This window comes from Lampetra planeri, chromosome 5 (genome assembly GCF_965212315.1).
Source record: "Lampetra planeri chromosome 5, kcLamPlan1.2.h2, whole genome shotgun sequence".
Taxonomy (NCBI): domain Eukaryota; kingdom Metazoa; phylum Chordata; class Hyperoartia; order Petromyzontiformes; family Petromyzontidae; genus Lampetra; species Lampetra planeri.
The window spans coordinates 5566952-5591271 of NC_136111.1; the positions used below are offsets into that span (position 1 = coordinate 5566952).

Here is a 24320-nt window from a genome sequence, read left to right on the forward strand (position 1 = left end):
CCAACCCCTCTGCTCGATTCCCTCGCCACTGAACACTCCGCTACGGAGTGTTAATGCGCCGTCGTCTGATGATCACGCAACGGCGACTCGCTGTCCACACTGACGGCAGGAGGCAAAGTTTTAATCAACTCACGGCACATCCAAATCTCACGATACGTTATATAATAATAATAATAAACACCACCTGTTTGGAGCCGGAATGTGATGACAGCGGTGTTGTTGTTGCTGCTGCTGCTGTTTCTTCTGCTGCGGTGATCATGATGAGGGTAGCGTACGAAACAGCTGCTGCCACAGCTACTCACTATTTATGATCATGATCGTAATCCGGTCAGCTGCAAAAGCGTTTCCTAGCAACCATTGCTTCCTCTATAGATGCAGTCATTAATATATGTTCCCGGCAATCCTTTGCATTGTGATATGTTTACAATGGTAGATAATGATCATTAATGACCTTGAAGCTATATATGTTTTAATTATTCACATCTACTCAGCATTCTGTGCAAGCCACGAGGTGACGATTATGAAGGCATTATACAATGCGCATACATGAGTGCTATTGTGATAAAATGCATTATGTGGTGATGCTGCTGGGTTAGTAGTGGTACACAATAACAATTAACAAAAACGTCAATAACACTGCTGTTAAATGGGAAAAAAATCAATAGGCAACGTTTCGGGCAATAACGCTTCTTCATTGCACATACATCCATTGTGATGAAAGGAGGCGTGCGTGGGCGGAACGCAAGAACGCGCTGGGCCTCGCGGTTAAAATGTTTTCGTATTGGGTCACTCACGCACACGGGTCACGCACGTGTGTGTGTGAATACGAGCACGTGTATGTGTATGTCTAGCCACCCACCCCCTCGTGTGCCGTGCCGTCCTTCATAGGTGCTCGCTAACAGCACCTGCTCCAACCGTCTATTAGCGGCTATATGGGGGACCTTTGTCTTTGTGGGTACGAGGAGCGGTGGCGCAGTGGTCACAAACCCGGCGACACAAGTTCGATTCCCGCCCACGGCTGACATGTACGTAAATTGCACTTTTTTCGCACCGTACAGAGCCAAACCGTGCGAATCGGAGGTGCGCGCGAGCGAAATGAGAGCCGATCTTGGGCTTCCCCCAGGTCAACACGACCTCAAGACGAGTACCTGTTGCGGTTGTCCAAACATCAGCCCCGGGAACGTGGGGGTTGGGGAGAGAAAGGCGGCCCGGCGTCGTGGTGGCAACAACGCACTGCACCTGTGCGCATGCTGAGCCTTAACAGGTGCTCGCTGACAACACTCGACCTCACAGTCTATTGAGGCTTTCCCGAAGGCGGGGGGGGTCTTTGTATTCGTATGTACGTGCTCGCGCGCGCGCGCGTGCGTGTAAGTGACATCACGCGCAGCCCGGCAGAAGCAGCAGCTCAGATTTCCCCTTCGTGGTCCTCTCAGCCACAGGTCTCTCTCCTCTCTCTCCTCGCTCCTCTCTCCTCTCTCTCTCACACACTCTAGCCGCCCCAGCGAATACGTCGTCGGCGACACAATAACAACAAGAACAACAACAACGATACTACTAGAAATAAGGGTTTCAAATCAAACGTAAATCGATATGGCACTCAAAGACTCGGAGCCACCGCAGAGGTAGAGCGCACACGATGCCGTCTCCCTGGTCGGTGTCATCGCAGCGACAGCAGCCGTCACCGCCGCCGAGGTGAAGAGATACAACATTTGAAATCATAAAGTGACCGAGTCCTCCCAACGTGCGTTGCCCGGAGCAGCAGCAGCAGCAGCAAGTCAGCAGCTTCCTAAGACTCCTGCCCGTGCTGTCGGCTATCGGGGAAGGCAGGAGACGCGGCAAGAGACGCGGCAAGAGGGAGAGAGGAGAGCGAGAGTCGCTGGGTGCTTTTGTTTTTTAACTCGAGGTGAGAATTTGTAATGCCGTGTGTGTGTGTGTGGTACAGGCTGTGTGTGGGTGGGGAGCGGTGGTGTAGCGGTTAGCTGCGCTGTGCTACGAACCCGGCTGACCCGAGTTCGATTCCCGCTCACGGAAGATTTATCTGAACAGGTCCTGGGCCTCCCCTAGGTCGACTCAGCCTCAAATGAGTACCATAGTGCGGGGTATAAACATCGCCACTGCGGAGACAAAGGCGGCCGGGGATGGTGTCTGGCCACCCACCTCCTCGTGTGCCGTTCCGGCCTTTATAGGTGCTCGCTAACAGCACTTGCCCGAACAGTCTGTTATAAGCTATACCGGGGGATCTTTGTCTTTGTGTTCACACGCACATTTATTTTAGGTAGGTGTGTGTGTGTGGTGTTTTATGCAAGTGCTCGCGCTTTGTTGTGTATTTGGGAGCATGCGGTTGTTGTCGGTGTTGAAATCGTACAAACAGACCGCATGTATGTAGGAGACTTGACTCAATAGTCCGTGAAGCTGAATAGTGGCACATTTAGGATTTCGTTTTGTTTGGTGAATGTATCTGCGTGTAGTTGTGTGTGTGTGGTTGTGTGTGCGTGGTTGTGTGTGCGTGTTTGTGTGTGCGTGGTTGTGTGTGAGTGGGTGTGTGGTTGTGTGTGCTTGGTTGTGTGTGCGTGGTTGTGTCTGTGTGTGGTCATGTATGTGTTCATATCCGAGTGCATGAACATGTTAAGATGAGCGATTTCATGTGTGTGCGTGTCTAATAGGTGCTCGCTAACAACACTTGCGCATCAGTCTGTTTAAGGCTGTGTGCTGAGGGGGTGGGGGGAGTCTTTGTGTGTATTCATGTTCATCGGTGCCTTCTTAGATGTTCACGGGTGTATATGAACATGCGTGGACATAGACTATGGTGCAAATTTATGTATGCCTATCCACAACAATGCATTGAGAAATGTGTGTTGTGTGTGTGCGAGTACGTTTATGCATATTGGTGTGTATTTAAGAATTGTGTATTCTGTATATGAGTACGTACGTGTACACGGTATAAACGTATCTTGGTAAATGCAGAGGATATATGTATATTACGCGTGAATGTTGGCATGTGTGTGCGTGCACAAACAAAACAGAAGGTGGAGCTCTTATGTTGATTTCGTAATGGGTTTGCCAATGTGGAGAAGATATCTATTGAAAGATAAACTAGGGGCTCAATAATCATTGTTTCTTCTATTTTTATTTAAAAGGGCAATTATTTAATGGGGTTCTCCAAAAAAAACCGCAACCCTTAACCGCCTAACCAGGGCAGGGCAATCGAAAGCGTTCACTGTTTTCTCTATTGGGGGTGTTTTTTTCTGGTTTCTTTCTCTCCAGAGGCGGGCGATCAACAGGCAGAGCACACGCAGCACGCACGCACACGGAGAAGAGACACGCGCACACAGAGACGCAGGCTCACGCTGACACACGCGCACACAGAGACACACTGACGCACGTGCACACGAAGAGACGCACGGAGAGCGCCGAGACAGAGAATCGAGACAAAGATTCCTCGGCTCGCGTGGCAAACTGCTTGCTGGGCAAGTGCTGCTAACGGGCACAGACACACGGACACAATACATTGACGCTCAAAGTGCACGCGCATACGTATAGACCCGCACACACATATACATACTGACACACGGACACGCAAATACACACGATACACGCACACAGACGCAGACACACGCACACAGACCACGAACAGACACACAGACACACGCACACAGACCACGAACAGACACACAGACACACGCACACAGACCACGAACAAACACACGCATGTGGACCCGCACACACGAAAGAAGCACAGCCACGGACACACACAAAGACAACAACAACAACAACAACGCACGTGCCTCACCTCGTGCCGTGCAGTGTCTGCGTGTGTATATGCTCACACGCGCTCACACTCATGAGCAATGTGACTCCCCCGTTAACCTGTGTGCGTCTCTTGGCGGCAGGCAGAGTTGAACTTCCACATACGAGATAGCAACGACCATCAACAACAACAACAAAAAACACACCGAGAGACGGGCGAGAGACGCAACGAGCGAGTCGGTGGGGAAGGGTGAAGCGAGCGAGCGAGGTCGAGAATAGGGCGAAGAGGAGGAGGGGGGGGAATAGGAAAGAGAGGCGGGGACACAGAGGTATTAATAGGGGCTTGGAGTGAGGACACGTGGACTGAAATCATAAAGACAGCGCAGAGAGAGAGAGAGGTAAGGCGCATTAGGAACGAGCAAGAAAGAGAAACAGAGACCAGGACATTTTAGAATAGCAGTGAGCGGAGAAAGCGGAAGGTACAACGTTGGCTGGGGAGATTAAAGGTGAACTATTTTTTTCCCTATATGGGAGCTTAAGATGGAATGAAGAAAGAGAGAGAGGGGGGAGCACACGATATACGGAGGAAATATACAATGACTTAGGAAAGGGGGGGGGGAGAGATTAGAGCAGAGGTTAGCAGCGAGAGGAAGACGGGCACCTGGTGGTCTGGCTTCATCCTTGTGTGCAGCGTGATCGGGATAGTTTATAGATAATAAGAGAGCTGGCGAGATTTGGGTAGCGACTCGGGGTCAAGCCTCGAATGCGTTGACTCTCGGCTAGGCAAGGCGAAAGGGGAGTAGAGTTAGGCGGGACAGAGGTGGGGAAGTGGGTCGTGATTTGGGGGTAGGGGCGACGTTTGCCTTGTGAAACGGGATAGTTGTTGGTGGTGTTGTGAAGTTGCTGCCACACTTAAGCCTCAGCCACCACCAAATTCGTTCTCACGACCACCACCACCAAAATCCCAACCACCATCTCCATTCGCAGCAATAGCTCACCACCAACCAACCAACCACCACCATCACCACTCCCGGCACTAAACCTAACACCACCTTCGGCAGCAGCAACACCAACCAACCACCACCAACCACCACCACAACGACAGCCCGGCGAGCGCTGACATGTCTAAAGCGCCACGCCATGATGAGGAAACACGAGCCGCCGTCGCCGCCGTGCGACAAGCGCGTGGTGATTAACGTGGGCGGCACTCGCCACGAGACCTACCGCGGCACCCTGCGCACCCTGCCGGGCACGCGGCTCGCTCGCCTCGCCGACTCGCGCGCTCCGAGCGGCCCCAACTACGACCCGCACACGGGCGAGTTCTTCTTCGACCGTCACCCCATCGTGTTCGCCATCATCCTCAACTACTACCGCACGGGCAAGCTGCATTGCCCCGCCGAGGTGTGCGGCCCGCTGTTCGAGGAGGAGCTCGCCTACTGGGGCATCGACGAGACGGACATCGAGGCGTGCTGCTGGATGAGCTACCGGCATCACCGCGACGCCGAGGAGGCGCTCGTCAAGTTCGAGAGCCCTTACCTGAACGGCGGCGCCGGCGGGCAGCAGCAGCAGCAGCATCACCACAACAACTGCGCCTCGCTCGGGGAAGGAGTCGACGATGGGCTTGAGGACACGGCGTGCACGTCGCCTTGCTCGGGCAGAGGGGGCAAGGCTCGCTGCTGCGGAGTTTGGCAGCGCAGGGTCTGGGCGCTGTTCGAGGACCCCTACTCGTCAAGAGCTGCCAGGGTAAGCTGGGAAGGGAAGGAAGCGACATGTTTTGCTTTTTTATTTCTTACTACGCCGAGCGCCGTGTGGTCATCATTGTAGGGGAGATTGATGTTCTATATATTTGGTGGTGGTGGTGTAGAGGTAGCTACAGAGTGTCGCTTGTGTCTCACGGAGAGAAGGTTCCGAGGTTTGATTCCTGACTCGGGTGACTTTCTGCGTGGAGTTTGCACGTTAGCCCCCCGTCATTCTCCCCCCGTATCACACGCAAACCGCTGCAATTGGTATTCGCCAAACATCCCAATGCTGAAAATCCACCTGCAAATTTACTCAATTTGGGATTGCACACCGCAGTAACCTCGCCCCTCTCCGTCGCCCCTACTGCGAAAAATGTGGCCGGATCCTCGTGAAAAATAGTTTTGAGACACAGCGAGGCTATCCTGGGTGAACCAGCGTCATGACGACGATGATGATGATGATGCTGATAATTAAATAGCTTCACCATCAGGGGTGGACGGGGTGGTTGAATGATGGACGAGGTGGGGAGGGGATGTAGAGTCAATAGGTAAGGATTGTAATATGCAATATGCGATACATAATACATCATCATCAGGAGCAGCCGTAGTCAAGCCATGGTTGAGTGCCTCCCCAAGTCGCCACCGGGGGCTTCGGACTTGTCGCGACTGCACTGAACGCGAACGTGCCACGACGTCTCCCTCTCAAGCTGCTCTGAGCTTCTCATTCGGCGTATTAATGCTACTACTGCCAATGACAATCGTCTCTTTGTAAACGTGACGACAATCTTGTCGGGTGGTGGAGGGTTACGGACAATAATATTGTCATAAAACCACTGCGTGGCCACGCCCAAATATAAAATGTGGATGAATGCATTGGCTATGAAAACCTACGTTTTATTTTGTTCAAATCATTCATCATGATAGTTGATTTTGCGCTGATTTCTGTTTGCGTCGTTGTTGTACTTTATTTTTATTTGGCTTCCATCACTTTGGTGACCCAGCTGGCTCTTGCAAACGTGGGCGCCACGGTGGCGAGATGTTAACGACCTCGCCTGGTATACAGGAGGTCGTTGGTTCGATCCCAATCCCGACCCTGACGCCTGCTGCTGTATATTTGTAGTTTGCGTGTCTCTCTCTCCCCGTGGTCGTGTGGATTTTTCTCCAGGTCCTCCGGTGTTTCCCCTCCACATTTAGAAATCAACATCACGCGTTTAGAGTATTTGGCTGCTGTAAAATTTCCACGCGATAAGCCCACTTCGTTGAGTCATCATTCGCGACAACCAGGTCGCTTCTGAAAAAGAGCTATGTACTGTAGCTCAGTGGGCCTTACCTGGTAAAATAAAATATATATATAGTCCAGTTGAGTAATGTGTTATAGTTGAGGCTCATCCTGGTCCTCTTGAGTGGTCACATGCTTAAACAAAATCAACTTGAAACTTGCGTTGCGAAACGTCTGCCCTCGGTCTCCTCCCCTCTGCCAGTTCATCGCCTTCGCGTCCCTCTTTTTCATCATGGTCTCCATCACCACGTTCTGCCTGGAGACCCACGAGTCGTTCAACATCGTGGTTCACCGGCCGCACGGAGATGCCACCACCACTCACCACCCGCTCTCCTCCTCATCCTCCTCCAACGTCTCCCTGATGGGCGTGATCCAAGCTCCGCAAGGTGAGGTTGTTCACATTAAAAAATGTGTCCGACCGGAAATTCCTACAGTCGCCATACGTAGAGTCCTGTAGCGTGGCAGAGGGGGGGGGTCCATAGAAACCCCCAAATTGGGGCACCATAATTGCTAAACAAACTTAAAATACATCGTAAACGCGAATGTGATTGAGTGAGGAGATGCGACGTGTTTTTTTTTCTCCCATTGTGCATTCTGCTCGAGCTCTTACGCCATGGGCTTACATTTTATACAAAATGTTTTTGATTTGACTCTAAAAATGTATAGTGAGATATATTTCAGGCAGCCTAGCATGATATGATATCAGAAGGTATCAGAACTAATACAGGCAGCATAGTGTGAGATGGTAGCAGAGACGCCTACAGGCAGCATAGCGTGAGATGAAGCTGTTTCGAGCCCCTGAATGAATGTTGTCGTCTTCCCACTCCTGGATGAATGAATCCCTCTCATCCTTCTAGGCTCCGGGTGATATTTTTCTTCCGTTTCACTGCTGCACATGAGTTGTCCCTCACGCCATCCTGGGCGTGGTTGTCTCTCTTTAATTCATCAGTCGGATCCAGAATCTCCCTGCAGTTATCTGTCCGATGTATGCGTAAACTAAAACGAAACAATTTTTATTTTATTTTACCAGGTAAGGCCCACTCAGCTATATGGCTCTTTTTCGGAAGCGACCTGGCCATCAAAAATGACAGTTCAGCGAAGTTGCTTATCATGTGAACATTTATAGAAGCCAAATACTCTAAAAGCGTGTCGATTCTTAATGTGTGTGGGGGGAGGGACCCAGAGAAAAATCCACGCGACCACGAGGAGAGATAGACACGTGCAAACTCCAAATATACAGCAGCAGGCGTCAGGGTCGGAATCGAACCCACAACCTCCTGTATACCAGGCACCAGGCGAGGTCGTTAGCATCTCGTCAGCGTGGCACCAATCTACTGTTTGCACGTTGTGACCACCATCCTCTAACAGGCATTTTTTTAAATTGAGCAAGTGTTAACTGTTTTGGAACACGCCACCTGTGTTTTATCTTAACTCCAACTCAGCAGCTGCTATCTCCACACAACTAGGACGCCCACGCTACGGCCTAGGCATTGTCGAAGAGATGTGCACACACCTCGGGGAAGGTGAGAGTGAAAATTAGGTGTCACTTAATCGATCATTAACGGGTGAAAATAAATGGGGTTCGCATTCATGAAAAGGCCTTTGTATGAGCCGCGTTTTGCACCTCTTCATAACTCAGTACCCTGAATATTTATAATGACACAATTATCATGACACAATGATCATCACGACAGGCCCAAAGAACATGACCTAAGAGACAACTAACAAGGTCCTTTGCCTGAAACGTCGCCGATTATATATTTAAAGGTAGTTTTGTTGATGAACGTAGTGGTGTTGATGAACGTGCGTTAATTCGACACGTCCGTGGGATGAATCGACGTATAAAGGTCTCATCTGCTCACCGATGACTGCACAGAAAGAAAAAAAAACATTCACAAAGTCTGGGTTTTACACTCAATTTCCCTACGTTGCAGCTCTCAGAATCGAAAGTGTCAGTTTGACTGTCATGGTATTGATTCGTTTTTTTTTTAAGAATCCCTCTCCTTTACGCCCGGTCACTCAGAGCGTTTTTGATATCGCGTCACATCTCTACACTTTTGAAAGGGCACCCCCCGTGGCAGCTGTCCCAGTGTGGCACAATGTAGACTCAGCAGGTGGGCTGCAAAATGGGAATTGGTTTGGCAGTCGGGGGGGGGGGGGAGCGGTGATTTCTCGGTGTAATTACAAACTTCGCTCTCCCTAGCAGGGTGGGGAAAGTACTCCCCTCTCGTGTGAATAGAGGTCACGCGAAAGGGCCTCAGAAGTAGTTCTCCCATATCCTGTTGGGCCTCTAACGCGGAGGGTTCAACTGCTCTAAGAGAGAGAGAGAGAGATCATAATAGGGCCTTTTGTGCATGACACCGACAACAAAATTGGGACAAATTGGCAAATTTCGTATTTTTTTTCTGACTCACGCATTTCATTTGTGCAACAGGTCACCGGTGTCACACGCGGTGCCTCGATGTTGAGAATCCCGGTGCTTTTTTTTCTTGAAGGTTCAGAGGATTATTCACAAATTGCAATGGGCCCTTGACGCCGCAATTGAGAACCCCTAATTGCATAATAATAAAAAAAAGATAGAGGTGACCGCGTGGCTCAGGGGTTAGAACACTGAGTCTGAGGGCCTTCGGTTGATTCCAGTTGTCCTCCCGTATACAAACAGGGTTCTCAAGTGTTCTTAATTCGTCGTTTTAATCCCCGGCAATGACGGCAAAACAACCCAGTGACGTATAAATTAAGATTTTCACTTGATTTAATGCAAATTGCTAACCTCTGCGCATGAAAAAAAATATATTGGTATGACAGTCAAGGGGAGAACATCTCTTTACGTGGTACAAGCGGGCTAACAAAGTGCACTGCCAACTGTCTGGATGACAAAAGGTCATCGGTACAGATTTCACAAGTAGTTATGCGACGTATCCTTCCGCAGGCCATTGTCTCGCGAGGGTTGTGGACGGACACTTTGTCTCGCGAAATGTCCTCGCTCGGACAAATTGGAATGAAATTGTGAGAGTCAAAATGGTATATAGACCTGAAGAAAGCACGTAAAGTACTAACAGTACTCGCATTATTGCAACACACATGACAGACGTGTAAAATACCCATGCTTTTGCAAGAGGCATTAATTTACACCAGCATGGGATTTTCACGGGCAATCGTGCATCAGCTTGCACTTTAGGATTGTTTAAAACCTGCGTCAAAATCGCCAAAGTAACCGCACAAAAACACAAATGTAGACTCTCCTCTCAGCATATGGCATGGGTGTGACCCCAGTCTAGGCCATATCAACTCACATTGCACCTAACTTTTGACGTTGCAAAATGCACAAATGCACACTCGACTAAGTGTCAAACATTTACCCGAGTACAAAAGCCAATTGACCCAGAAGATCTTTCCACACCTGGCACACCCCATTAGAGCTGTGGCTCTAATGGGGTGTGCCAGGAAAATATTCAGAGAGCAAAGGTATCCCTGCCCGAGCGTACACTCAAAACGCTGCAACTCGTTAGGGTCTTTCTCAGTGTCACGCAGCTCGCGATTAGTTGAACCTGTCTGTTGACTGAACTGCCATTCTTCTCAAGATTGTTACCCTCTCTCCAGGTTTCCCTCTCACGACCACCGCTGTCGCCACCACCACCACCACCGCCACCGTTACCAGCAGCAGCAGCAGCATGGACATTTACATCGACCGGCACCCGATGCTGACGTACATCGAGGGCGTGTGCGTCGTGTGGTTCACCTTCGAGTTCCTGGTGCGCATCGCGTCGTGCCCGGACAAGGCCGACTTCGTCAAGAACACGCTCAACATCATCGACTTCGTGGCCATCTGGCCCTTCTACCTGGAGGTGGCCCTCAGCCACGTGTCGTCCAAGGCGGCGCGCGACGCCCTCGGCTTCCTGCGCGTTGTTCGCTTCGTGCGCATCCTGCGCATCTTCAAGCTGACGCGCCACGTCGTCGGCCTGCGCGTCCTCGGCCAGACCTTGCGCGCGAGCGCCAACGAGTTCCTGCTGCTCGTCATCTTCCTGGCGCTGGGCGTGCTCATCTTCGCCACCATGATCTACTACGCCGAGCGCCTCGGAGGCGGCGACGTCGACGGGGGCGCCGGTTCCACTCCGGCTGCGTCACACGGCGGCGAAGACAAGAGCACTCACTTCAAGAGCATCCCCATCGGGTTCTGGTGGGCCGTGGTGACCATGACGACGCTCGGGTACGGGGACATGTACCCCAAGACGTGGCCCGGAATGCTCGTCGGTGCGCTGTGCGCGCTCGCCGGCGTCCTCACCATCGCCATGCCGGTGCCCGTGATCGTGAACAACTTCGGCATGTACTACTCGCTCGCCATGGCCAAGCAGAAGCTGCCCAAGAAAAAGAACAAGCACGTTGCGGTGAGGCCTCACGTCGCTGCAGCCGCTCCGCTGCCTCCTCCTGCTGTGTCACCGCCTCCTCCTCCTGCCGCGGCTGCCAATCGTCATCGCCGCCACCATCCCTCGGTGGCCCACTCGACGAGCTTGGCGCACGTCTACTGCGGCGTGGAGTCCGGCTCGTCGACGCTCGTCAACCCGGCGTGCCGGAAGGCGACAGCGGAATTCTCTCCCAGAGCGGATGGAGTCAAATTCTCCGATGCAGGTGGGTCGAGTCATGGCTGGGGCTGCCACTAGTCCTGGTTTTCCCAAGATTCCAGGATCGTACACTTGTTTGCGGCAGTTGCCGTCCTGGCAAAAATCTGTAAGTTTTCCCAAGGCATTTTAACTATCCGTTTTTTGTCAGTAGCATAATAATACTACTACGACACCACTCAAGAAAAAGGGTTTACATGTAGCTCTACCCTGTTATGATGTTGTGAGATAATAATCTTGTTCACATGATACGTCCTGGGTTATTGCACCTCAGAGGTGGCAGGGTGGCAGAGTTGTAACAATAATAATATCCAGAGCCTACCTTGGCTCCTCCCACCCTCAACCAGTATATATACAAGATCTGTTTTCTTGGAATTTTTTTTACTTGATACAGCAATCGTGCTGTGACGGTTCCACCTGAAGACGGAAGCTTGTGTTGCCTCCGAAACGTCGTGATTTTAATTTTATTTTAATTTTACTTTTATTAATTTTAATTTTTTACCTACGTGACTTTACCGAAAAAACCTAAGAATATGAATCCTGGCAGTCACGAACGCTTCCAATCTAGAAGCTTCAAATCTAGAGTGGTAATACTCGTGCCTAACAACAAGAAGTCACATGGGTTCGATTCTCGACTTGGGTTTTCTTTCCGTGTGGAGTTTGTATGTTCTCTGCCCCTGTTTGGCATGGGTTTCCTCTGGGTTTCTCCAGTTTCCTCCCATAGATACCAAAAAAACCATAGAATTCAACTGGATTCTTGGCCTTGACATCCCAATGCTGAAACATTACTCAATTGGAATTCCACACAGCAACAGTTAAAAACTGGCAGGGCCCTCCCGAAAAAGTGCCTTGAGACTCAGTGAGACTCTCCCGGGTATACAAGTGTAATTTGTCCACGAGAGGTATTTTTTCGTGGTTATATCGCGTAAATATAAATGTGTCGTTGAACACGTCACCACCCGACTCGGCCAGTTAGTAAAGTTTGTCACGTAAACAAAACCTGCGAATTCGTTGCTAGTTCAGCACACCGGTGTGTTGGAGAGTAAACACACAACGTTTACAATGTTTACTCTCCAACACACCGGTGTGCTGTACTAGTAACGAATTGGCATGATTTTTTTTCGTGAAAAAACCTTACTAATTGGCTGTCGGGTGGTGGCGGGTTTAACGACACATTTATATTTACGCGATTTAACCCAAAAAAATAACAACCTCTCCATATTCATAGATAATACTGGTAGCGAAAGCCTACGTGTTAAGTGTCATTTGTTCACATTCTTTTTTTTGTTTACCGGACCAGAGCAAAGGTCAATGTGACCGATTGACGAGCAGGGAACACGTGGTTACCTTTTATTCACACCCCAGCGACGACGGTCCGTGCACCAGCCTCGCCCGGCGGCGATGAGACCACGGGGCAGGCTGACGAGAGGGGGTCCGTGGAGACGCCGCCGTCGCCGGTGACATCCCCGACACGACCGGGCAGAGCGAGGTCCTCCCGCCGCCTCTTGCTGCCCGTCGGGGACTTTGTGGGGGGCGTGGGGCCGGCGGATGGAATCTCGCACGGTGAGTGAACGGGGCGGGCGGGGGGGGGGGGAGTGAATTGGAAAGCGCATTTAGCGAATTTTGGGTAGGCATAGGTTGGCTGCGTACATACGCGAAATCGCAGAAACTGACCCCGCACAGAGCGAGGGGAAGTGTGTACATGCTCAATACACTATATACGAAATAAATAAATAAAAATTATAGCAAAAAAATACTTCCGTTTGCGGTCTTAAAATCCATTAAAATGGATAAAATAATGTTGTTAATTTTTGAAGCCTCAGTCCTGTATTATTAAAATTATTTGACGCACTGACCTTGGGGTACTTCAATGGGATAAACATAAATGAAACATAAAGGATGGAAATAGTTTTAAGATTTTTTTTTAGATTGACGGCATTTCAAGTTCAGGAAACTCAGGAATCGGTTACGGATTCGTGATCACTTCCACCTCGTACCGTGGCTTCATTTCCCAGACATGTTTACAGAGCTGTCATCTACACCATTGGTACCTCATTTGCCAGTAAAAAATATGATAATTGTTTTTTTACCCTTTTATCTGGCAACAAGACTGACACCTTTTTTTTTTACGAGGAGTCATGTTTGCATAGACCACAATACCTGCAGCCATAATGCAAATAAAATATAACTCTGATAATGTATGCACTGTCCTTGAAGTTGGTTGGTCCACACCCGAGATAGCTTTCCTTAGAGCCTAGTCTCACATGGTGTTGGACCAGATGACGCCAAAAGGCGCAATCAACTTCAAGGACAGTGCATACATTATCAGAGTTGTGTTTTTTGTTTGCATTATGACTGCAGGTATTGTGGTCTATGCAAACATGACTCCTCGTAAAAAAGGTGTCAGTTTTGTTCCACCTTGTACCGTGGCCTCATTCCCCAGACATGTTGACAGAGTTGTCATCGCCCGTACAGTGTTGTGGTGTGTAACCCGTCATAAGTGAACACGCGATCCAATCAATGTTAGGCCCTCCCTTGGTTGTCAATGTGTCAGGGTTTTGATATTGCGAGATCATAGTACGACCTTTCCCCGATTTTTTTTCTTTTCGGCTCGTCCCGTGCATCGTTGGGCACGATGTCCGACGTTTCGCCCCACCTGCCAGGAGTTTCCTTCGTCCTGAGTTTTGTTTTGTTAATCGCGGTTATTGAGCGTGGGCGCAAGGCGCAAGGCTGTGGGATACTTGGGCAAAGAGACAATGGGATGGAATTCCTAAGTCGGGTAGTGCGAGGGATTATATAGCATTCCCTTTTGGAAGTGTTTAGGGGCCGTCCGTAAATGACGTCACGCTCCTAGGGGGGGAAGGGGGGTCAGACATTCGTGACGATGTGTGACGAGGGGGGGGGGGTTTAAGAAATGTGACGTCACATCAAAATGCGCAACTTTAAATATATATAGACAACACGTTCTACTTAATTAAATAGACTTCTTAATAAATGTTTATCCTACAACATCAGAGTGCAGCGCCACATTAAATACGCACTACAATGACAATAGTTTAAAGCGATTTGAAGCATGTTTCATTTTCAAAATGGAAATATGGTTTTGGGGGGGGGAGGGCAGAGCTATTTGAGGGGGGGGGGGTCTGACTTTTTGTGACGCCGTGTGACGAGGGGGAGGGGGATTCAAAAATCGTCCATAATCGCGTGACGTCATTTCTGGACGGCCCCTTACCAACCAAACAATATTATTATCACACGTGTGTATGTGCCCCTCTGTTCACAGGCGCCCAGAGATCAGTGGAGGAGACGCGAGGTCCTGGAGGCCACACCTTGCGAGGTGCGACCAGGAGGACCGGGGTGGGGTGGGGGGTCACTGACAAAGCACGGGGGGCAGCCAAAGGAAGGCCCCTCTGATTGGCCAGCACCCGCATGTACTGATCCACGGTAACCTTTAACCTCTCCGTTTAGAGCGCGTCAACTGGCAGTGCCGGCTTGTCGCGGCTGGACGGAGTTGGGCGGGGGTTGGGGGGGGGGCAGACCCCCCGTAAGTAAACAGAGAAATGGAACAAAACATCCTGACCAGTATCTACCTTACCTGCTCAAACTCTGCTCGGGGGTTGACTCGGCCATAATCCCTTCTGGAGGATGATAAAATTGAGAACCACTTTGTGGGGAAGTCAACAGTGGTTGCCCTGTGGAACGTCTCACCCCCTGCCGTGACAATGTGGAATTTCCACTGCCGGACCAGGGAGATATAAGCAGCGGGATATGGGTCTGGCCTCAGTGCTTTTTTGAGCAGGAAATCACTTTGAATTATTTTTGAACATAAATATTCTAAATTGCATAACACTCTTGTCCCCTCTCCCTCCCAGTCCCCCCCCCCCCACCCCACCCCCCACAGACTTCCACTATCAAAAAATTCCTCCACGACTATCACCACCGGTAACTGGGGGTCATTAAACAAAGCGGTCCCTGAGATGGATGCGATTGTCAATAGAGAGCTTAAACAAGTTAGCGCAAGTCTGTCCGCGACACATTCGACGCGCAACTTTAATTATTTTACGAAACCCCCCCCACCATCAAAGTTCACATGAAACAATAGCGCAACTACCATAAGCTGTCCTGAGCCAGTGATATTAAAATGCCAGTGGAGACCGGTGATTTCTTCATTTACCGCAGCGCCAACGACTTCTGACTTACCCCGCGCCCAAGTTCTGCAGCCTGAACCAAGACGTGCTCGTTTTATCGACTCTTGACGGTCGATCAATCGAGCGAGCGGTGGTGCATCGGTTCGCACGCTGCCCTGTGAGTCCCAGTCGCCCGAGTTCGATTCCCGGCCACGGCTAATGTCGGTGACGGATGATGTCTGAAATCGGTCCTGAGATGCTCCTACGCCAGACTGCCCCGACGGGCGTGGTGAAGTATGGTCGCACAACCCCCACGACCGACAAGCTATGGGGAGTGGATTGAAAGCAAGCTGTAAATAACGATACAATATCAAAGCTTCAGATATATGCAGATTACATAGGACGCTTCATTCGTAGTTAGAGTAGAAACAATTATGGGCGCGCAGATTTCTGAACCCGTAATCAATATAATCAAAGCTTTAGGATGTGGCACAGTGCATTTATATACGTATTTAAATACATTTTAAACAGGGTACTGCATCTCACATGGCAATTTCTCAATTACGATAGAGGGTTGCGGGCATCGTCAAGGGTCTGTGAAAGTCATGAGGGGGGCTACACTTGAGGTCTGCGAAGCGACGAGGTGTCGTTGATAATTTTCAAGGAAGTTTTTCATTTAATTTTCTTGGAAGGCCCCATGAGGGGGGGGCAGTGAGGGGGGAGGGGGTCACAGGAGATTGGTGCAGAAAAACAAGTTTCAACGATTCAGGTGTTCGTGCTGGTAACAGAGGGGGTCACCAGACCTCGCCTAGTTGTCACCACCAATTTGTGTTGCTCTTTGCTTTCACCGGTGGTAGCGTCACAGCAAGACAAAGATCCCCCGTGTAGCCTGCAACAGATTGTTGGGGCAAGTGCTGTTAGCGAGCACCTATGAAGGCCAGCACGGCACACGAGGGGGTGGGCAGGCGGCCAACACCACACCCGGCCGCCTTTGTCTCCCCGGTGGCGATGTTTTTACACACCGCAACAGGTCCTCATTTGAGGCTGAGTCGACCTAGGGGAGGCCCAGGACCGGATAATCGTCACTGGTGTGGCCCTGAGCGGGAATCGAACTTGGGTGGCCGGGTTCGTAGCGCAGCGCGCTAACCGCTACACCACCGCTCCTCACATCACACACACGCACACATATACATGCGTTAAATTTCACATTCATCAGAAAAAAACGCCATACACGAGTCTTCTACGCCAAACGTCCGTGAGACTGTGACAGCGATCGCAAAGAGCTCTCATTTAAACCTCCGGGTACATTGCTCCGTAACCACACCGTGGCCGCGTAGAGAGGAGCACGCTACCCACAATCGATCTTCAGCAATAGGTGAAGATTGGTTTCCAGCCTAGTAAGTAGCAACAAGAAAGAAAGGTTACACGGCAAGCTGCTTTGTCGCTAGCCATATGCATTACTATATATCCCCCTACCGTCTATCGATAGGATAACCCCATAGCAGCCTTCATGCTAAAGCTTCTGTTGTGAACATATCTATTCTGACCACAGCTGATTGGTGGTCATTTACAGGCGAATTAAAAAGCACTAGACACTATTTGCCTTTTTCACACTATTGCTAGACATGCTCTACCCACTGCTAGCGAACGGCTTCGCCGTGCGGCCAATCGCAGCGGCACACAATCCCGGCGTGTTCCTCGCTTCTCCCATCCCGCCTGACAATCTCCCCTCAAGTGTTCCTGAGCCAAACTCCACTCGTTTTGCCTCTTTTCAGCTCGGGGTGGGGGGGGGGCGAGATGATGCGGAGATCTAAAAGGTACAAAAACGGAGAAACTCTTTTTGTTTGTCCATGCATTGTCCCACGAAAGCCTCAATGAGTCTCAATACTTTTTCGTGGTGGGGGTCTTCTACGTTTTGCCGTACTGGGGGGAGGGGGCGAGCAATGTTGCTGTGATGTTTAACCAAATGGAGCCATTTGTGGGCCTTTTTTTTATTTGGCAAATTTTGGACCCTGACGCCAACGCACGTGGCCTACTCTCCTTCGAGGGGGATCTTTTTTCTGTCGTCCACTGTGAAACTGGCGGACGCGCATTGTTACGGTTAAATACGCCCGCAGTATTAACCAGGGCGGCCGTGGGGCTCGAAACCGCGAACCCCTGCAAACCAGCGGCAAGCGCGCTAACCCGCTCGGCCACGTCACCGCGCACACGAACATGCTGTATACTTGCCTTCATTTATAGCCGGGTCACTCGCAATGCGATGGCACACAAAACAAAATGATAATAAGGTGTGTAGAAGCCGCTACGCGTTGCGAATGAAATTTTTTTTTTTTTTGAGACGCTGACACTGTTCAATCCTTACGCTATAGATCGTAAATATTCCACGAGCGAAGTGCAAGTTTTAGTCCCAAAACGTGGTGGGCGTACGCACATGTTTGTTCCACGAGTGTCCCGTCCGGTGATATAATATCGTGTCGATATCCGTGATGACCCACGTGGGACGCTGCGAACCCCTCTGCTGTTGTGCATCGTTTTCGCTGCGCACGCTGCGTGTTTGCGCTAGGAAACCAGTCGTGAACAAACGCTCCCTCGATCAAGACACGCACCTTCGTCGGACCGCTTTATACTCGGGCGTTCTAAATATATGCACTCGTTATAGAATCTGCTCGGAGCCGCGTCGTCGGTGTCCACCCTAACGTCGTTTCTCCGGTCACACCGCCAAGGTTCGGGGGAAGAAGGAGGAGTGCTTTGATGCACCCAAAAGCAGGGGGCCGCCCTAGACTAAGCTGCTGCCAGCGCCTGGCGCCCTGGGCGAACCACTCGATCGGCGCCCGCATCCCCACACCCCAAGGGCAGATCCAGCCTGAGGTTTTTGGTAGACTGGTAAAAAAGCCACGTCGCACCTATTTTCCGTTGAATGTCTCTTTTTTTTTAAGCGTATTTCTTCTTGTTTAAACAGAGGCATCATTTTTCGGTTTGTCTGTGCGTTCGTCTGTTCAATTAATAGATTCTCAGAAATGTTAAGAATGTAATTATACACAATAATTTTCCCTCGGTACGTGCACGGGAATTGAAAAAATGACGTCGTTTTTTTATTTCTATTTTTTTTGTCTGTTTATTTCCTCGAATTTGGAGCCCCACTTGTAGCTTGGCGCCCTAGGCAACCGCCTAGTTCGCCTATATGGACGGGTCGACCCTGATTTAAAAAAGAAGTGTTCCCTCGGGAGAGGTAACCAGGAGGCTTAGCGGTCAAAGCATCGAATTGGCACAGGTGGGAACCTCGGTTTGAATCCGGGCACCCAAAAAGGGTTGCCACCTCTGAGGTGCAAGAATCACCAGGACATCTCACACTTCTGGAGGAGGGGAGAGCACCCCATGTGTTGAGTGATGTATGATTACTTTAAGAGTATACAGGTAGGTTTAAATTGTAGAATGGGCATTGGGTGAAAAATGTCAACTCTCGTTAGGTGTATGTACCGAGGATCGGACAGCGGAATATCAAACAGCAGTAGGTCTCTTTAAAAAAAAAAAAACTTTTCCGCCAGGGGAGAGTGACAATGAAGATCTATCGAAGCGGCCGCTGTTTAACTTCACTGAATGTGGTTCAACTAAGCAATGGCAAAGTGGCTTTGTTGGGTCGTTGGTTTATCTGCCTTCTTTCCTGCAGGGTTAATTATAGCTTATAGATTATTTTGTTCACGTGTGATTGTGGGTGGGGATGAGGGGGGGGGGGAAGTCCAGATGTTTAGTGTGTGCGTGTCGGATATAGCTATTGTACCGGTGCGATGCTGCTGAATGCTGTAAATTACTCGAGTGCCATTACGTGTAATTGTCATCGCTGCAGTGAGGGATCGAGCGACGCGCCGCGTGACTTTTGTGAATCTGCTTTCATGTTTCCACGGTCCTCGTCGATTCAATGTCAAAGATTTACGGAGATACAAGTCGCGCTAGAATCGAGGCTGTAATTCTGAAAAAAAATGTTTTACCTTAAACATAAACATTGAGTAATGCTGCATTGGTGTGCGACATACCAATCGCTGCACATGGTTTGTGCACAGAATTTATTTCTGTGCACATGGCTCTCCAATGTGTTTTTTTGGGGTTGTTACCGTTGTTGGGCGTGATGTCCAACGTTTCTCACGGTTTGTAAACGCAGTTCCTGAAAGAGCATGTGGCGCAAAACGTCTGACATCACGCGGAATGACGTGCGATACGACCAGAGAAAGCGCGGGGGGGGGGCTATGCAGCACAACTGCCTTGCCGAGTGGTCATATGTCATGAACCTCGCTGCACTTGGGAACTGAGTTATAATTTGAAGTCAGCCAGAGATATTTTATGAGCGCTGAATCCATCGGTGTGCTAAACTTTGACCATTATGCCCCCTGCGAGACAACTACCCACCGGGCCACTGGGCACAGCCATTCATTCCAAACTTCGGGCAAAAAATGGCGACGAAAGTTGCGTGGAAAATGTTGCACGGCTTTATGAACACCTTGGAGTGCAGAGATTATACGTTCTGTAGTTTTTATTTTTTACCACCTGTTGTCTATTTTCTTCCTGGTTAGCTCACAAACTGTGCGGTAAGTTTGTCTCGGTCAAGACAGCCTGGTACTTGTAACAACAACGAGGACGACGGCGTATCTCCGGTTTCGCTCCGCAACAACCACAACGACACCGCGGGGCAATCGTAACTCCACCCGTTTGAATAACTTGCCCCCGTTTGCATTTATAGAGCGCATCTGCTCAAGGCCCTTGCCATCATAGTTTAAAAGCGGTAACCAGACATGAGAGCGATCTCGATGGCCACCTGAACGCGCACGTGCCAATATTCGACACACCCATAATCTCCCGGGGCCTAATCAGCCGCAGTTAATGAACGCAGCCCATAAACTAAAAGCGAAACTTTTTTTTTTCCATTTTCCCAGGCTAATGCCCACCGAGCTATGCAACTCTTTGTCAGAAGCGACCTGGCCACGGATGATAGCTCGAGGTGGCTTATCGTGTGGAAATGAAAAGCAGCCAAATACTCAACACGCACGTTTGTGAAATGCGCAGGATAACGTCTCGTATCAACACAGAACAACAATACGGAACGCTGAGCGATGTACCGAGATGTTCACAACAATCCGACCTTTTCGCTTCTCCGCCTGACATTCCTCAGTCTACAGCAAGTCAGATACATGACGCAATGCTGTATATACATACACACATTTTTCATGTTTAACTGAGGTGTGTTTTTGTTTATCACGGTGATGAACAAAAGACTATTACATGGAACCCATAGGGGTTGGACATTATGCAGCCATGACTGTATAATAATAATACAAATAATATATATTGTCTGTACATTAATATATGCATCGTACGAACCCATAGCTTTTGAGAAGGGTACTGTTTTGTTGTTGCAAGCTTTATGAACACATTGGAGTACGCAGGGTAAACACGCTAATTACTTGAACGTAAAATTCCCCCCAGGGGTTTCATTTGCTTTGGTGAATTATCACAACAGCGGCTTGGATACGAAGTGCACATGTACATGTTTTTTTTTCTCTCTCTCTCACGTAACTGTAAGGTCGTGATTGTTCATCTCGATGATGTGAAATGTAAAACCGCTACCATCACTGGACCCAACCCTGCGCTTATCGCACGCCCGTCTTTGCAGGAACCCATGGGAATTTGAATTTGTTAGACCCGTGACTGGAAAAATGTATGTTTGTCTCTAAGGGGGTATTGTATTGTGTGCGCAACAACAAACTCCATTCTGTGCTTGACAATGTTGTGTCTCGTGACAATGTCTCTCGCTACTTCTGTAGGGCTGTGATTTTTACCCCTCTCGATTCCAAAACAGCCAAACTTCTCGTCCTGTGCATCTCGATGTTGTCTATATCAAACGCGTCGAACAATAAATTGAAAAGAAAATAAACGGAACGCTCGGTGGCGGTTGTTGTTGTTCGTTCTAAAGTTGTGAAGGTGACTGTTATTCACAGATAAATTGTATAAATGTGTGTATACCTCTGTGGGTTTCATCAACGTTTGAAAATTTGATTTATTTGATTTTTTTTATTGTAAATTTGCAAGACACACAAAAAAAACATGGTACCACCTTTGTCAATATTTGAGAAAGGATTCATACTCTTTGTTTTTTTCGGTAAAGTCACGTAGGTAAAAAATACAATAAAATAAATGAAAACAACCAAATTAAATCACGACGTTTTGGGCGCAACCCATGGGAATTGGAATTCCCATGTGTTGCATCAGCAGTAGGCCATGCTTTCCTACCTGATGATGGACGCTTGTGTTGCGCCCGAAACGTCGTGATTTAATTTAGTTGTTTTCATTTATTTTATTTTTTATCTCCGTGACTTTACCGACAAAACCAAAAAGTATGAATCCTTGCAGTCACGAAAGCTTCAAATCTAGAATTGAGAAAGGATGTTTGATAGACAATGTTATATGCGGGGGAGGGGGGGGGGACTAATGTGGTTTGAAATATCTCGAGAATATGAACATCAGAAGAGTGTCAATGAACATGGACGGGATGTACACCAAGTTTTCTGAATGTTCTACCCCGGGCGGTACGAACCAACGGCCTTGGCTTACAATCTGCCTTCTTCACTTATTGGTTCCTCCACATCCACATAAGAGTTGTTTTTTACAAATCCTATCAGCCACGCGGCCTTCTGAGATTGCAGTTCATGGCGAAGGAGTCGAGTATAACGACGGATTTTGCTTCAGTCGCATCTGCTTCCCATCACGTGGTCCCGAAGCGGCCTATCACAGCCTGCCTTTTACACGGTGGATGCCCATCCAAGCATCACCCGGACTCAACATTGCTTAGCTTTAGAGATCTGACAAGATCGGCCGTGGTGCAGGCGATTTTGGTCGTCTCGGCGAAAGGGAGTTGCCCGAGGAATGGAACGCATCGGGAGAAAACGTCCCAATGATGTACTAGACAATCCTAGGGAACCCCCCTTCACCGACCCACATTGACGAACGTGGTGAAGTATGGACCCTCACGATCCGACATTGCATGGGGAGGTCATCGTGCAGTCGTAGTAAATTAACAAAGGTTTGACAAAATCCCGAAAGCATCACAAGAGTGGCGTCCAAAGTGTGTAGGGAATTGTCGGGAGATTGCGTGGATAGGGTCACACAGAGGTCAACGAGTGTGTTGCATTGGTTTTGACTTTAAGGCATTAACGTAATTCTCTTGGATATTCCTTTGCAATGATCTTTCACGACACATTAAGGCGAGACATCCCCCATACATTGCTCAAATCAGCGCAGTCCTCCAAATAAAGTGGGAGCATCAGGGCATTCTTCCAGCTTTGCAAAGCACACTCCTGTGTACCGAGGGGCTGTGATGATGTCATGCAGGATCACCACACTATTCCCAGAAGTTTACTGTGGATCTCCTTTCCACTTGTTGCTTAACTTGATCTTAAGCTGTGGATTGTCCTTCACATCTCCACAAGGGGATAAATCAGCCAAGGCTCTCACAAAAGGTGGCTACTTATTTCACTCTCTGAGTCTGGGCTGTCTCACAGGATCAAGACCTTACAAGTCGAAACAAATTCAAGGGATGTACCACCGTGATCACCTTGCGAGGGATGCCCTTCATGTGATCTCGCAAGGCATGGGATGTGGAATGTTCCATTGTTGGAGAGTAGTGGAGAGGGCCAGCATATGCAACATCGTGTTTACGTTTGCTCACCAGAGTACACGAAGCTCACAGTGTCTCCCTGCTTTTGATCCAGTGCTGGAGATTCTCAATTCCATTGGCAGGGGGCAGCATCTTCATAGGGTGGCAATTATTGGCCTCACACAAAGTGGTTTAAATTTTTTTTTATATTTATCACTTGGAGAGATGGTCAGCTAAATGTAACCCCTGAATGGAATGCGAACTTTCAGTGCCCAGAGCGCCACCATATTGTTTTGAGGAAAGTTCCAAAACAAATCTGGCAAGCTGACCCTTGGATGTTAAAATTGTTGTTCTTGTATTGTTTTCAATGACAATAAGGGTTAGACTCTAAATTACTTTTATTGTTAGTTTTAAATGCGTATGTGTGTCTTTTTTTATACGACGGCTGGCTTCCAATGCGGTCTGCATCTGTTTTCGGGCTATGGTTACCACTCATCATTACAGCACCACACTGCTCTGCCGAGGTCCAAGCAAGATTATATTAATCCTCCACATCTGTGGGTGTAGAATGTCACAAAGAGTGAGAATGGAGCCCATTATATTCTCTTAGCTCGCTGAGGAGGCTTGGACAGGCGGCCTGTCACATCAGAGCTTCTCGTACATATTACCAGCCACTCATACACAACTAGAGATCCATTAGCCACCGTGGCAGGAAAAGAGCTTACCACTTAGGTTAACCATACCAGGATAATCAGTAAGGGTACATAATTGATACCGTTCGGTATTGATCACTTAAATCCTAAAACCCAACATTTAAATTGGATCAACTGCTACAAGCAATGAGCGTGGCCTGATGAATATTAAATCACATAAATGTCCAGCAAATTGGACTGCATCCGGATTGATCACTCAGTCGGAAGAATTTTCTGTAATGTTTACAGTGACATAAATGTGATGCGGTGTGACTAATTCATCCATTTACTGGTAACAATTTGTACAATTTATGAGCTGGCGAGTGTTTAAGAGGGATTTTGCCACGGTGCAATTGTTAGCACGCTGAATTAGCAATTTAGGGGTCGCCTTTTGGCACTCCCAGAGCAGCAGTTAAAGCCATGGCCGGCATGGAAGAGGAGGCAACACCAAAAAAACCTCTGGATGAGGCCCTTCTGT

The 24320-nt window shown here is 49.0% G+C and overlaps 1 protein-coding gene across 1 annotated transcript; it reads left to right on the forward strand.

The window, feature by feature from the left end:
• Nucleotides 1–4890: 4890 nt before the first annotated feature.
• Nucleotides 4891–18085, forward strand: LOC144718561 (voltage-gated potassium channel KCNC1-like). The gene is made up of 6 exons (XM_078593932.1): nt 4891–5490; nt 6968–7156; nt 10347–11391; nt 12768–12944; nt 14665–14718; nt 18072–18085. Exons 1-6 carry the CDS (start codon nt 4891–4893, stop codon nt 18083–18085), a joined length of 2079 nt encoding a protein of 692 aa, XP_078450058.1.
• Nucleotides 18086–24320: the final 6235 nt, after the last annotated feature.

Bases quoted from the DNA above. Each gene is read 5' to 3' on its own strand.
- LOC144718561 (XM_078593932.1), top strand. From the start codon at position 4,891: ATGAGGAAACACGAGCCGCCGTCGCCGCCGTGCGACAAGCGCGTGGTG. The intron at 7,157-10,346 runs GTTGTTCACATT...ATTCTTCTCAAG, and splicing joins TCCAAGCTCCGCAAGGTGAG to ATTGTTACCCTCTCTCCAGG. The intron at 11,392-12,767 runs GTGGGTCGAGTC...TCCGTGCACCAG, and splicing joins AGTCAAATTCTCCGATGCAG to CCTCGCCCGGCGGCGATGAG.